Genomic DNA, 12,944 nt, shown 5'->3' with positions numbered 1-12,944 from the left:
CGCCAAATGGTGAACAGGGAACCAGGGTGGGTGGTGGTGGGGCGGGACTGGGGACTGGCGAGCAGATGGAAGATGGCCCTGATTGCAGGCTAGGCCTTGGGGCCCTACTGTCCGCTGGGCCTCTAGTATTAAAATAAAATAAAAAAAGAAGCAGCAAATGACTGACAGCTGGCTGCCCACAGCCGCCAATGTTGGCCCTTTCAAATACCCAAGGAACAGATGCAAAAGCCAATAAATTCCCCTACCGTTCGAGGTGATTAGACACCCATTGGTTGTAACGCCATCCACAACTTTTTTGGGGGATTCTCGGCGCTAAATGTTTATCTCGTGTCCAAGTTGTCTTGTTTTAAATTTTTTATTTTTTAATATATTTTTATTGATTTCAGAGAGAAAGAAAGAAAGAGAGAGAGAGAGAGAGAGAGAGAGAGAGAAACATCCATGAGGAGAGAGAATCACTGATCGGCTGCCTCCTGCACGCCCCCTACTGGGGATGGAGCCTGCAACCCAGGCCTGTGCCCTTGACCGGGATTCGAACCATGACCTCCTGGTTCATAGGTCGAGGCTCAACCAAAGACCTTGTATGCATATATGCACAGCCCATGGTCACAGACAATGGGGGAGTTGTTAGGGTGTTGGTGGGGGGGAGGGTTAGGGTATTGGTGGGGGGGAGGGTTAGGGTGTTGGTGAGGGGGGTCGATGGGGAAAAAAAGGGACATATGTAATTCTTTCAACAATAAAGATTAAAAAAAATAAACAAAAAACCAGGCAGAAACTGATATGACCCCCAGGCCATACAAGTTGCTCTCCGCTGTGATAAATCGACCGACAAAGATTCAAACGTCGAGGAAGTCGCGCACAAGCTCAGGAAATGAAATACATCCGTTCCCCTTACGTTTCCTGTCAAACCGTGCAATGCTGTGGGAACGATGTATTTTATTCTCCCTCTTGTCCGTGTGGCTGACGGGACGCAGGCCAAACCAACGTTGGCTTTTTAGACACGTTTTCCATTTGTTTTTCCTGATAATTGACAGACAGGATTAGATTATTCTCAAGTGCACGGCAGCGTAATTCGACATTTAGGTACGGTTCGATTCCCGGTCAAGGGCACACACCCGGGTTGTGGGCTCCATCCCCAGGAGGGGGCGTGCAGGAGGCAGCCGGTCCGTGATTCTCTCTCCTCATGGATGTTTCTCTCTCTCTTCCTCTTCCTTCCTCTTTGAAATCAATAAAAATATATTTTAAAAAAATAAATGAGCCCTGGCTGGTGTGGCTCAGTGGATAGAGCGTCGGCCGGTGGACTGAAGGGTCCCGGGTTCGATTCCCGGTCAAGGGCACATGCCCGGGTGGTGGGCTCCATCCCCAGTAGGGGGCGTGCAGGAGGCAGCTGGTCCATGATTCTCTCTCTTCATGGATGTTTCTATCTCTCTCTCTCCTTTCTTCTCTGAAATCAATAAAAACATATTTTTTTAAAAAATTAAGTTACTCTATTCAAACCTAATTATATTCTCAATCACTTTCTTATCAGGGACCAGTACATTTTTGTTTTTATTCCTCGCCCGAGGATATTTTTCCATTGATTTTTAGGGAGAGTGGGGGAGAGAGGGAAAGACAGAGAGACACATCGATGTGAGAGAAACACACCCACAGATTGTCTCCTGCACGTGCCCCAACCTGGGCCCGGGCTGGGGAGGTGCCCGCCACCAAGGCAGGTGCCCTTGACCAGAATCGAACCCGGGACCCTTTAGTCCGCAGGCCGACGCTCTATCCACTGAGCCAAACCAGTTAGGCCTGGGGACCAGTACATCAGTACATTCTTCTCTCTCTCTCTCTCTCTCTCTCTCTCTCTCTCTCTATATATATATATATATATATATATATATATATATATATATATATGTATATGTGTATATATACATATATATATATATATATATATATATATATATATATATATATATATTTCAAAGAGGAAGGGAGGAGAGAGATAGAAACATCCATGAGGAGAGAGAACCATGGATCGGCTGCCTCCTGCATGCCCCCTACTGGGGATCGAGCCTGCAACCCAGGCATGTGCCCTTGACCGGGAATCGAACCCGGGATCCTTCAGTCCGCAGGCTGATGCTCTATCTATTGAGCCACACTGGCTAGGGGTCATTTCATTTCATTTATTTTTTTAAATTTTTTAAAAATGTATTTTTAATGGATTTCAGAGAGGAAGGAAGAGGGAGAGATAGAAACGTCCACGAGGAGAGAGAATCATGGACCGGCTGCCTCCTGCATGCCCCCCCCTTGGTCGGTCCCACAGCCAGCTAAGCTGGGATTCCATTGGGACTTAAAATAAAAAATAAAAAATAAACATTTCCACGTAACTCCGCAAAAAATAACAAGTGGGTCCAGATTTCTTCCACGGCGTCACCAGGGCTGGGATATGCATTAGCCAGAGGCGGCGGGTAATGAACTTACCATCTGTCCGGCCTGAATAAAACTGGCCGTAGGCAGTTCCGTGTGTGTGTGTGTGTGTGTGTGTGTGTGTGTGTGTGTGTGTGTGTGAGAGAGAGAGAGAGAGAGAGAGAGAGAGAGAGAGAGAGAGAGAGTCATCTAACAGTAGCTTCATCATCCATTTTTCAAATGACTTTCACATCCCATCGGTAACAGTCCTTGGAACGTGTGGACGAAAAGGGCCACGTGCTAACCCGACCGGCTCAGGGGAGGCCTGGATGGCCGTCTTGCAAACTCAGAGACCTCAAGTCACCCCAAAGGGTGGTCTGAAATTTAACTAAAAACAGTTGATGGTGGGGAGTCACCTCCTAGGCCCACAAGGTCATGGACAAGGTCACCCTTTACCCTAACGGAACCCGCCTGTCTTTTTGCATCGAGGATAACACACCCTTGAAATGTCTGGGTGACTGGTAACTCCCCTTTTTCCGGACCCCTTGGGGCACAGCCTCGTGTGCTGGGCGCCAGGACGGAGACCACAGATCCCTTCGTTATCCTGTGAATTGTCCCTGGGCCCACCTGAGCATGTGTCCATCATTTTACTTTTCATCCAATCCCAGGGGTTTCCCCCGCTTTGCTTCCTCCCGCCTCTCTAGTCCCTCCCCGATGGATTTCACGTCACCCACCTACGTCCCTTCCTTGGATCGCAATGTATAAATACAGACATAACCCGCCCTTCTCCGGAGCGTTCTCTCAGTCCGTTGAGGTTCTGCTTCCCGGCCATTGTCCACAGCTTGGCTCCAATAAACTCACGAAAATTCTTTACGGGTTTGAATGGTTTTTTACGTTAACAGGATCCTTGTGTGTGATGGTCCACCCAACGGTTGGGCATTTTCCCGGCATTTAAAATAAATTTCCGTCGATGTTTCAACGCCACGACGGATGATTACAGTAAAGAGTTCAGTCTGGGTTCCTCCTACTGTTTCCAAATCACCCGTCGAGTTTATAGTATTTGAAGTGGAAGAATTTTTACCACGGGAGTGGAATTTCCATATTGATTTTTTTTATGGCAAAGAGAGTCTTTTAAAAAAAAAAAAAATATATATATATATATATTTTATTGATTTCAGAGAGGAAGGGAGAGGGAGAAACATCCATGATGAGAGAGAATCATGGACCAGCTGCCTCCTGCACGCCCCCTACTGGGGATGGAGCCCACAACCCGGGCATGTGCCCTTGACCGGTAATCGAACCCGGGACCTTCTGGTTCCTAGGTCAACGCTCAACCAATGAGCCACTGGAAGAATTTAGAAGGTGGGAAGAAAAGTACTAATATTTCAGCCCTCATGTTGTCTACTATTACCAGAGGCCCGGTGCACGAAATTTGTGCACAGCGGGGGTGTGGAGGGTGGTCCCTCAGCTCGGCCTGCACCCTCTCGCAATCCGGGACGACCCCTTGGGGGATGTCTGACTGCTGGTTTAGGCCCGATCCCGGCCTAAACCGGCAGTCAAACATCCCTCCCGCAATCCAGGACCACCGGCTCCTATCCGCTCTCCTGCCTGCCTGCCTACCTGATTGCCCCTAACCATTCCCCTGCCTGCCTGATCACCCCTAACCACTCCCCTGCCTGCCTGCCTGATTGCCCCTAACCACTCCCCTGCCTGCCTGCCTGATCGCCCCTAACCACTCCCCTGCCTGCCTGCCTGATCACCCCTAACCACTCCCCTGCCTGCCTGCCTGATCGCCCCTAACCACTCCCCTGCCTGCCTACCTGCCTGATCACCCCTAACCACTCTCCTGCCTGCCTGCCTGCCTGATCGCCCCTAACCACTCCCCTACCTGCCTGCCTGCCTGATCGCCCCTAACCACTCCCCTGCCTGCCTGCCTGATCGCCCCTAACAACTCCCCTGCCTGCCTGCCTGATCGCCCCTAACCACTCCTTGCCTGCCTGCCTGCCTGATCACTCCTAACCACTCCCCTGCCTGCCTGCCTGATCGCCCCTAACCACTCCTTGCCTGCCTGCCTGCCTGATCGCCCCTAACCACTCCCCTGCCTGCCTGCCTGATTGCCCCTAACAACTCCCCTGCCTGCCTGCCTGCCTGCCTGATTGCCCCTAACAACTCCCCTGCCTGCCTGCCTGCCTGATTGCCCCTAACAACTCCCCTGCCTGCCTGCCTGCCTGCCTGATTGCCCCTAACAACTCCCCTACCTGCCTGCCTGCCTGCCTGATCGCCCCTAACAACTCCCCTACCTGCCTGCCTGATCGCCCCTAACCACTCCTTGCCTGCCTGATCGCCCCCAACTGCCTCTGCCTCAGCCCCCACCGCCACGGCTTCGTCCGGAAGGATGTCCGGAAACCCTTTCAGCTACCCGGTCTAATTAGCATATTATGCTTTTATCACTATAGATCATCATAGATAGCGCCTGTGATTCTGTTGGGGCCAATTTCAGCGGGTCCCGTCTGAATCTTGGAATTCTTCCGTGTTCAATCAAAAAAACAAACAAACAAACAAACAAAAAAAAACAGAAAAAAACACAGCACACGTTCTTTTCAATGAAACAAAACCTGGAAAACGACTCCATGTCTCACTCTCTCCGCTTTTCCGACCCACCCCCCATTTTCCACCGACATCGGCGTGGACGGGGAATTCTGCTCGCTCTCTCTCTCTCTCTCTCTCTCTCTCTCTCTCTCTCTCTCTCTCTCGGAAAGTGCATTTCTTTGGCACCTTCCTCAGCATGAAAAGGTGACTTGCGAGCTGGCAGGAGACTGGCGAGACTAGAACCAATTTTAACTTTCTCCTCTCGCTGATCCAAGACGGCAGTCAGACAGGTCCCAGCCGACCCTGTGCTATTTCTCCTAAAGATTCATTCACCAGCCCTAAGGCATTTCGGCTTCGCTGCGATTACCAAGCAGCACGCCAAGAATCAATGCTTTAGCCCTGGCCGGGGTGGCTCCGTGGATAGAGCGTCGGCCTGCGGACAGAAGGGTCCCGGGTTCGATTCCCGGTCAAGGGCATGGACCTCGGTGGCGGGCACATCCCCAGGTGGGGGGCGTGCAGGAGGCAGCTGATGGATGTTTCTCTCTCATCCATGTTTCTAATTCTCTCTCTCTCTCCCTTCCTCTCTGTAAAAAAATCAATAAAATATATTAAAAAAAAAAAAGAATCAATGCTTGATGAGGCTTGTTTCACCATCCTTGAAACACACAGAAACCCCTTATTTGGAAAAAAATTTATTTTTGCAGATGGGATGGAGTGGAGGGTCGGAGATGAGGTCGTCCTGGGTCAGGGGGGCCCTCCCTCCAAGGACAGGGTCCTTGTCAAACACAGAAGAGGAGACAGATGAAGGCAGGATGGGAGGGAGGGAGGGAGGGAGGGAGAAAGGGAGAGAGGAGGCCACCAGCCCAGGGTCACCTGGAGCCCCAGGCGCTGGGAGAAGCAGGAGGGACCCTCCCCAGAGCCCCCGGAGGGAGCGTGGCCCTGGGACCCCTGGATCTCAGACGCCAGGTCTCCAGAAGTGAGAATGGATCGATTTCTGTTGTGGTAAGACCCAGGGGCCATCAAATGTCGGAACCCCAAAAGGCCGTTTCAGCGAGACGCATCGTGTCCTCCGAGGGGGTTATATCCAAGATCAGACAAGTGGGTGTGGCCCTGGCCAGTGTGGCTCAGTGGGTAGAGCGCCCGCCTGTGCCCCGAACGGGGGTTCCGGGTTCAGTTCCCAGCCCAGGGCACGTACCTCGGTTCCTGGTTGGATCCCCGACCCTGGTCAGGGCGGATGCGGGAGGCAACGAGTCAACCTGTCTCTCTCGCATTGATGTTTCTCTCTCTCTCTCTCTCTTCCTCCTTCTCACTCTCTCTCTCTCTCACTCTTTTCTTCTCTCTCTCTTCTTCTGAAACAACAGTGTCTCGGGACAGAAAGACATACACATCTTTGCTCCCCGTTCCACTCAACCCCTGGCTCATGCTAGCGGCCCAATTCATGCTCACCATGGACAGAAGGGATGAGTAAATCCTATATAATAAAAGTGTCCGGTCATCCGTTCAACCAATCACAGCGTCGTATGCTAATGATATGCTAAGACCGCTCAACCACTTGCTGTGACGTGCACTGACCACCAGGGGGCAGACAGTCGACTGGTTGACCAGTCGCTATGACGTGCACTGACCACCAGGGGGCAGACAGTCGACTGGTTGACCAGTCGCTATGACGTGCACTGACCACCAGGGGGCAGACAGTCGACTGGCTGACCAGTCGCTATGACGTGCACTGACCACCAGGGGGCAGACAGTCAATGGGTCGACCAGTCGCTATGACGTGCTCTGACCACCAGGGGGCACACGCTCCGACCGGTAGGTTAGCTGGGGTCCGGCCGATCAGGACTGAGCGAGACGGACTGGAGACACCCTGGAGCCCTCCCACGGTCCCTCCCCGGCCTTGATCATGCACCGGTGGGGGTCCCTTGGCCTGGCCTGCGCCCTCTCGCATTCGGCCCAACCGGTCGCTATGAAGTGCACTGACCACCAGGGGGCAGACAGTCGACAGGTCGACCAAAAGCCGGCCTCACGGCTGGCGAGCACAGCGGCGGTGGTGGGAGCGTTTCCCGCCTCCGTGTCAACGCTAAGGAGCAGCGACCCGGCTTCGGGAGGGCAGTAAGGCATGAGGAGTCCCGGACTGTGAGACGGACACCTGACCACCAGCTTCCCCCAAGGAATCCTGGACTGTGAGAGGGTGCGGGCTGGGTGGAGGGACCCCCAGTGCACGGATTTCGCGCACCGGGCCTCTAGTTAAATCACCAATACAAATGGGGATTCATGTATTATCGTTGAGAAAAATTCAGATAACCCTGGCCAGTGTGGCTCACTGGTTGAGCCTCGATCGACCCATGAACCCGGAGGTCCCGGGTTCGATTCCCGCTCAGGGGCACAGGCCCGGGTTGCGAGCTCGATCCCCAGGAGGGGGCGTGCAGGAAGCAGCCGATCCATGACTCCCTCTCCTCGTGGATATTCCGATCCTCTCTCTCCCTCTCCCTTCCTCTCTCTGAAATCCATAAAAATATACTTTTAAAAATTCAGATAATAACCTATGGACTTGAAAGATAACCTCTCTGCCTGTCTGACTGTCTCTAATTTTTGCATTCAGCTATTTCTAGCAGAAGACTTTTTTTTCCCACCAAAGTCATCACCATTCCAGGGGCCTCTGTGATGTAATTCCCTTTCAGATGCACATGGACGACGGGGTGAATTTCTTGATCTAACCAAGGGGGAATGTTGAAAAGGGCGTTGGTCACTTGCCCATTTTTTTTTTTAGGGTTGGAGGTTCAACCTATGATACCGTCGCCAAAATAAAAGAAATGCATACATTTAAAAAGTTGTGGTTTTTAAATATATACATATACATATACATATACATATATATATATATATATATATACATATATATATATATATATATATATATATATATATATATATATATAATTTAATATATTTTCATTGATTTCGGAGAGGACGGGAGAGGGAGAGAGAGAGATAGAAACATCCAGGAGGAGAGAGAATCATGGATCGGCTGCCTCCTGCACGCCCCCTACTGGGGATCGAGCCCACAACCCTGGACATGTGCCCTTGACCGGGAATCGAACCCTGACCTCCTGGTTCATAGGTCAATGCTCAACCACTGAGCCAAACCAGCTGGGCAAAAAAAAATAATAATAATAATTGATCTTGTTAGGGATTATGGGTCAGCTGTGCAGAGAGCTACATTAGTGCGACCCCTAGTGGTTACATTAACCGAATGATTAAAAACACCGTCTAATGTTCAATAGGCTTAGATTATTACATGTCACGGATGGGACAACAGAAATAATTTTTTTATATGGAGACCTTGATAGAATAGTTTATTTTAAAATATATTTTTTATTGATTTCAGAGAGGAAAGGAGAGAGAGATAGAAACATCCATGAGGAGAGAGAATCATGGATCGGCTGCCTCCTGCACGCCCCCTACTGGGGATGGAGCCCGCAACCCGGGCCTGTGCCCTTGACCGGGAATCGAACCCGGGACCTCCTGGTTCCTAGGTCGATGCTCAACCGCTGAGTCTCACCTGCTGTGCCTGTGGAACTTTTTAATGCCTTGTTAGGTAAATGAGGCATTTTGCCTCTTCCGATCATTGACTTTGAAGTACGTAAGCCCTGGCTTCAACAGTTTGCTTTGAAGAGGGACAGAGCCAATGAGAAAATGACCGTGGATGCTGGTGTCCCAGCCCTAAGATCCAGGATTAAAAACGTGGAAATTGGCCCAGGCTGGTGTGGCTCAGTGGATAGAGCGTCGGCCTGTGGACTGAAGGGTTCTATTCCGGTCCAGGGCACAGGCCCGGGTTGCGGGCTCCATCCCCAGTAGGGGGTGTGTAGGAGGCAGCCGATGCGTGATTCTCTCTCGTCATGGATGTTTCTCTCTCTCTTTCTCCCTTTCCCTTCCTCTCTGAAATCAATGAAAATGTATTTTTAAAAAAAATAAGAACTTAGAAATTATAGCCCAGGAAACTCGGCTCAGTGGTTGAGCATCAACCTATGAACCGGGATGTAACAGTTCAATTCCTGGGGTTGTGGGCTCCATCCCCAGTAGGGGGCGTGCAGGAGGCAACCGATCCATGATTCTCTCTCATCATAGGTGTTTCTCTCTCCCTCTTCCCTGCTTCTCTGAAATCAATCAAAATGTATTTTTTTAATATATTTTATTGATATTTCACAGAGAGGAAGGGAGAGGGATAGAGAGCCAGAAACATCGATGAGAGAGAAACATCCATCAGCTGCCTCCTGCACACCTCCCACTGAGGATGTGCCCACAACCAAGGTACATGCCCTTGACCGGAATCGAACCCGGGACCTTTCAGTCCGCAGGCCGATGCTCTATCCACTGAGCCAAACCGGTTTCGGCTCAAAATGTATTTTTTTTTAAAAAAAATTACTTAGAAATTATAGCTCAGACATCTTGGCTCATTGGTTGAGCGTCAACCAATGAATCAGGAGGTCTTGGTTCGATTCCCAGTCAAGACACACGCCTGAGTTGGGGGCTCGGTCCCCAGTAGGGGGCGTGCAGGAGGCAGCCTATCCATGATTCTCTCTCATCATGGATGTTTCTCTCTCTCTCTCTCTCTCCCCCTCTCCCTTCGTCTCTGTCTCTCTCTCCTTTTCTCTCTCTGAAATCAATAAAAAGGTATTCTTAAAAATAAAAGAAGAACTTAGAAACTAGAGCTCATGGGTTGAGCGTCCACCTATGAACCAGGAGGTCCCGGTTCGATTCTTGGTGTTGCCGGCTAGATCCCCAGTAGATGTTTCTCTCTCTCTCTCTCTCTCTCTCTCTCTCTCTCTCCTCTCCTCTCCCTTCCTCTTTGAAATCAATAAAAATATACTCTTAACAACAACAACAAAAAAAGCTTGGGATGAGATAAACATTGAGCACCGACAATCCCCCCAAAAGTGAAGGACGGCATTACAACCAACGGACGTGTCATCATCGGAAACGGTAGATACATTTATTGGCTTTTACATCCATCCCTTGCATGTTCGGAAGGAACGACATTGGCGGTCACTGGCGGCCTGCCGTCCATCCAATGGCTGCTTCTCACGACGAGTCCTCACCCTCCTTGTCACAGAAGCAGAAGGGAAACACCCTGCAACAGCTCATCAGCCACACAAATTGCCGATTCACTTCTTTCCGCAGGTGGGCCTCCACCGGGGTGACGGTCTTCCTGTGTTCCTTGAGGGCCTCGGCCACCGTGTGGATCACCAGGTCGTAGCGCGGCTCCGTGTCCTTGGTCAGCGGGGTGGACTCCGAGGGGTCCCGGGAGAGGTCGAACAGCAGGGGAGGGTCGTGGTAGGTGACGTTGTCCCCGGTGCATTGGCAGAAGCTGGTCTCGTAGCAGGCCTGAGCTCCCGGCGGCTGGAAGATGGGGGTCACGTAGTGAACCTTCCACACGGCCTCACCTGGAGAGGAAAGGAGATGTCAAGAGCCACCCAGCCCGGGTGCACGCCGACCTGGTTGTGTCCTGCCTTCGTGGGCATTCTCTGCTCTTTCTCTTTGCCCAGATGTTACCTTAAATGCCACAGAATCTTCAGAGCATCAGAACATCAGCATCCCTTAGGATAATGTCCCAGGTCTCAACATTGACATTGATGTTTCTTTCATTCTTTTTTTTTAATTGAATATATTGGGGTGACATCTATATATATAAAAGCCTAAGATGCTAAGTGTCCCTAAGACCATTCCACTGTTCAACCAATCGCTAGGACGTGAACTGACCACCAGGGGGCAGACCAGCCATGGGCAAACTACGGCCAGAGGGCCGGATCCGGCCCGTTCGGCTGTTCTATCTGGCCCACGGAGCCGAAAGAGCGGAGGGTTCTCTGGCTCTCCCCTCCGCTCCTTTACTTTGAATTTATATTAGTTCACACAAACACTCCACCCATGCTTTTGTTCTGGCCTTCCGGTCCAGTTTAAGAACCCATTGTGTCCCTCGAGTCAAAAGTTTGCCCACCCCTGGGGCAGATAGTCAACAGGTCAACCAGTCTCTATGACGTGGCAATGACCACCAGGGGGCAGACAGTCGACTGGTCAAACAGTCGCTATGACGTGCACTGACCACCAGGGGGCAGACAGTGGACCGGTCAACCAGTCGCTATGACGTGCACTGACCACCAGGGGGCAGACAGTGGACCGGTCAACCAGTCGCTATGACGTGCACTGATCACCAGGGGGCAGACAGTCGACTGGTCAAACAGTCGCTATGATGTGCACTGACCACCAGGGGGCAGACCGTGGACTGGTCAACCACTCGCTATGACGTGCACTGACCACCAGGGGAAGATAGTCGACTGGTCAACCACTCGCTATGACGTACACTGACCACCAGGGGGCAGACAGTCAACTGGTCAACCAGTTGCTATGATGTGCACTGACCACCAGGGGGCAGACAGTTGACTGGTCAACCAGTCGCTATGACGTACACTGACCACCAGGGGGCAGACAGTTGACTGGTCAACCAGTCGCTATGACGTGCACTGACCACCAGGGGGCAGACACTCCAACCAGTAGGTTAGCTTGCTGCTGGGATTCGACCTATCGGGACTGAGCGAGATGGACTAGACATGGTCCCTCCTCAGCCTCTAAAATATTTCTTCTCATTAATTTCCTCTCAATGTGCATTAATCCATGCACCGGGCCTCTCGTGGGTTAATGAAATTACTAGGTTTCACGTGTACACATTCTATAAAATGTCATGTGTCTATTGTACTGTTTGTTCACTACCCCAACTCACGTGCCCTTCCGTCACCATCTATGCCTCCTCTGCCTTCTTCTACCTCCCTCCACGCCACTTCCACCTGCCAATCCCATCGCTTTGGTTAGTCCCTTCACCCGTGTCACCCAGCCCCCAGCTCCCTCTTCTCTGACAGCTGTCAGTCTGTTCTCTGTATCTATGTGTCTGTCTCCTCTTAGCCAAGATTGGGAAGCCGTCCAAGTGCCCATCAGTAGACGAGTGAATACAACAGCTGTGGTGCATTGACACCGTGGAATACTAGGCATCTGTGAAGAAGGGGGGGTCTCTTACCCTTTGAGACAGCACGGAGGGACCTGGAGAGCATGATGGTGAGTGACATAAGCCCGTCAGAGACAGACACGTATCATAGGATCTGACTCATATGTGGAATCGAATGAATAACATAAACTAACAAAGAAAGTGTTTCTTGATCTAGCTGGTTTGGCTCAATGGATAGAGCATCAGCCTGCTGACTGAAGGGTCCTGGGTTTGATTCCGGTCCAGGTCACATGCCCCAGTTGGGGGCTTAATCCCCAGTAGGGGGCGTTCAAGAGGCAGTCGATTCATGAGTCTCTTTCATCATTGATCTCTCTCTCTCTCTCTCTCTCTCTCTCTTCTCTCTCTCTCTTCAAGAGGCAGCCAATCCATGAGTCTCTTTCATCATTGATGTCTCTCTCTCTCTCTCTCTCTCTCTTCAAGAGGCAGCCGATCCATGAGTCTCTTTCATCATTGATGTCTCTCTCTCTCTCTCTCTTTCTATCTATCTATCTATCTATCTATCTATCTATCTATCTATCTATATCTCTATCTCTCCCTTTCCCTTCTTACATGAAATCAATAAAAAATTATATTAAAAAAAGTTACAAAAAAAAGAGAACGTTTCTCAAAATTGATATTTCTTATGGTTGTCTGTCTTTCTGAAGGAGAGCAATTCTTAGAAACCTCCCAGAGAAGGTATTTTCGGTGCAGACGCTAGACTCAAAGGACTGGGCTAGAGAATAAAAACGAGGAAGTCACACGGACTAAAGGGACCCTACTCTGGGCATCTGTAGGGTGCATGGGCGGGGGTACTTACTGTCCTTGGGGTGCCAGCGGGCAGCGTGGAGGTACCTACTGCAGTAGTGAAACAGAAACTCGTGCTCTGAACGCTGGACCTCGCCTTGAAGCAATGGCATGAGGTTTCGGCCGTCAATCA

The 12,944-nt window shown here is 50.8% G+C and overlaps 1 protein-coding gene across 1 annotated transcript in view; it reads right to left on the bottom strand.

Moving 5' to 3' along the window:
• Positions 1-10,056: 10,056 nt before the first annotated feature.
• ARSH (arylsulfatase family member H) overlaps positions 10,057-12,944 on the bottom strand; it is a gene marked incomplete at both ends in the record, with an annotated part of 62,428 nt that continues 59,540 nt past the window's right edge. The window contains 1 exon segment of the mRNA XM_080652267.1: positions 10,057-10,418. Coding sequence (XP_080508393.1) covers positions 10,057-10,418 — 362 coding nt within the window.

This window comes from Plecotus auritus, assembly GCF_963455305.1.
Source record: "Plecotus auritus genome assembly, chromosome: X".
In the NCBI taxonomy this organism is placed as follows: Eukaryota; Metazoa; Chordata; class Mammalia; order Chiroptera; family Vespertilionidae; genus Plecotus; species Plecotus auritus.
This window is presented reverse-complemented; position numbering and strand designations above follow the sequence as displayed.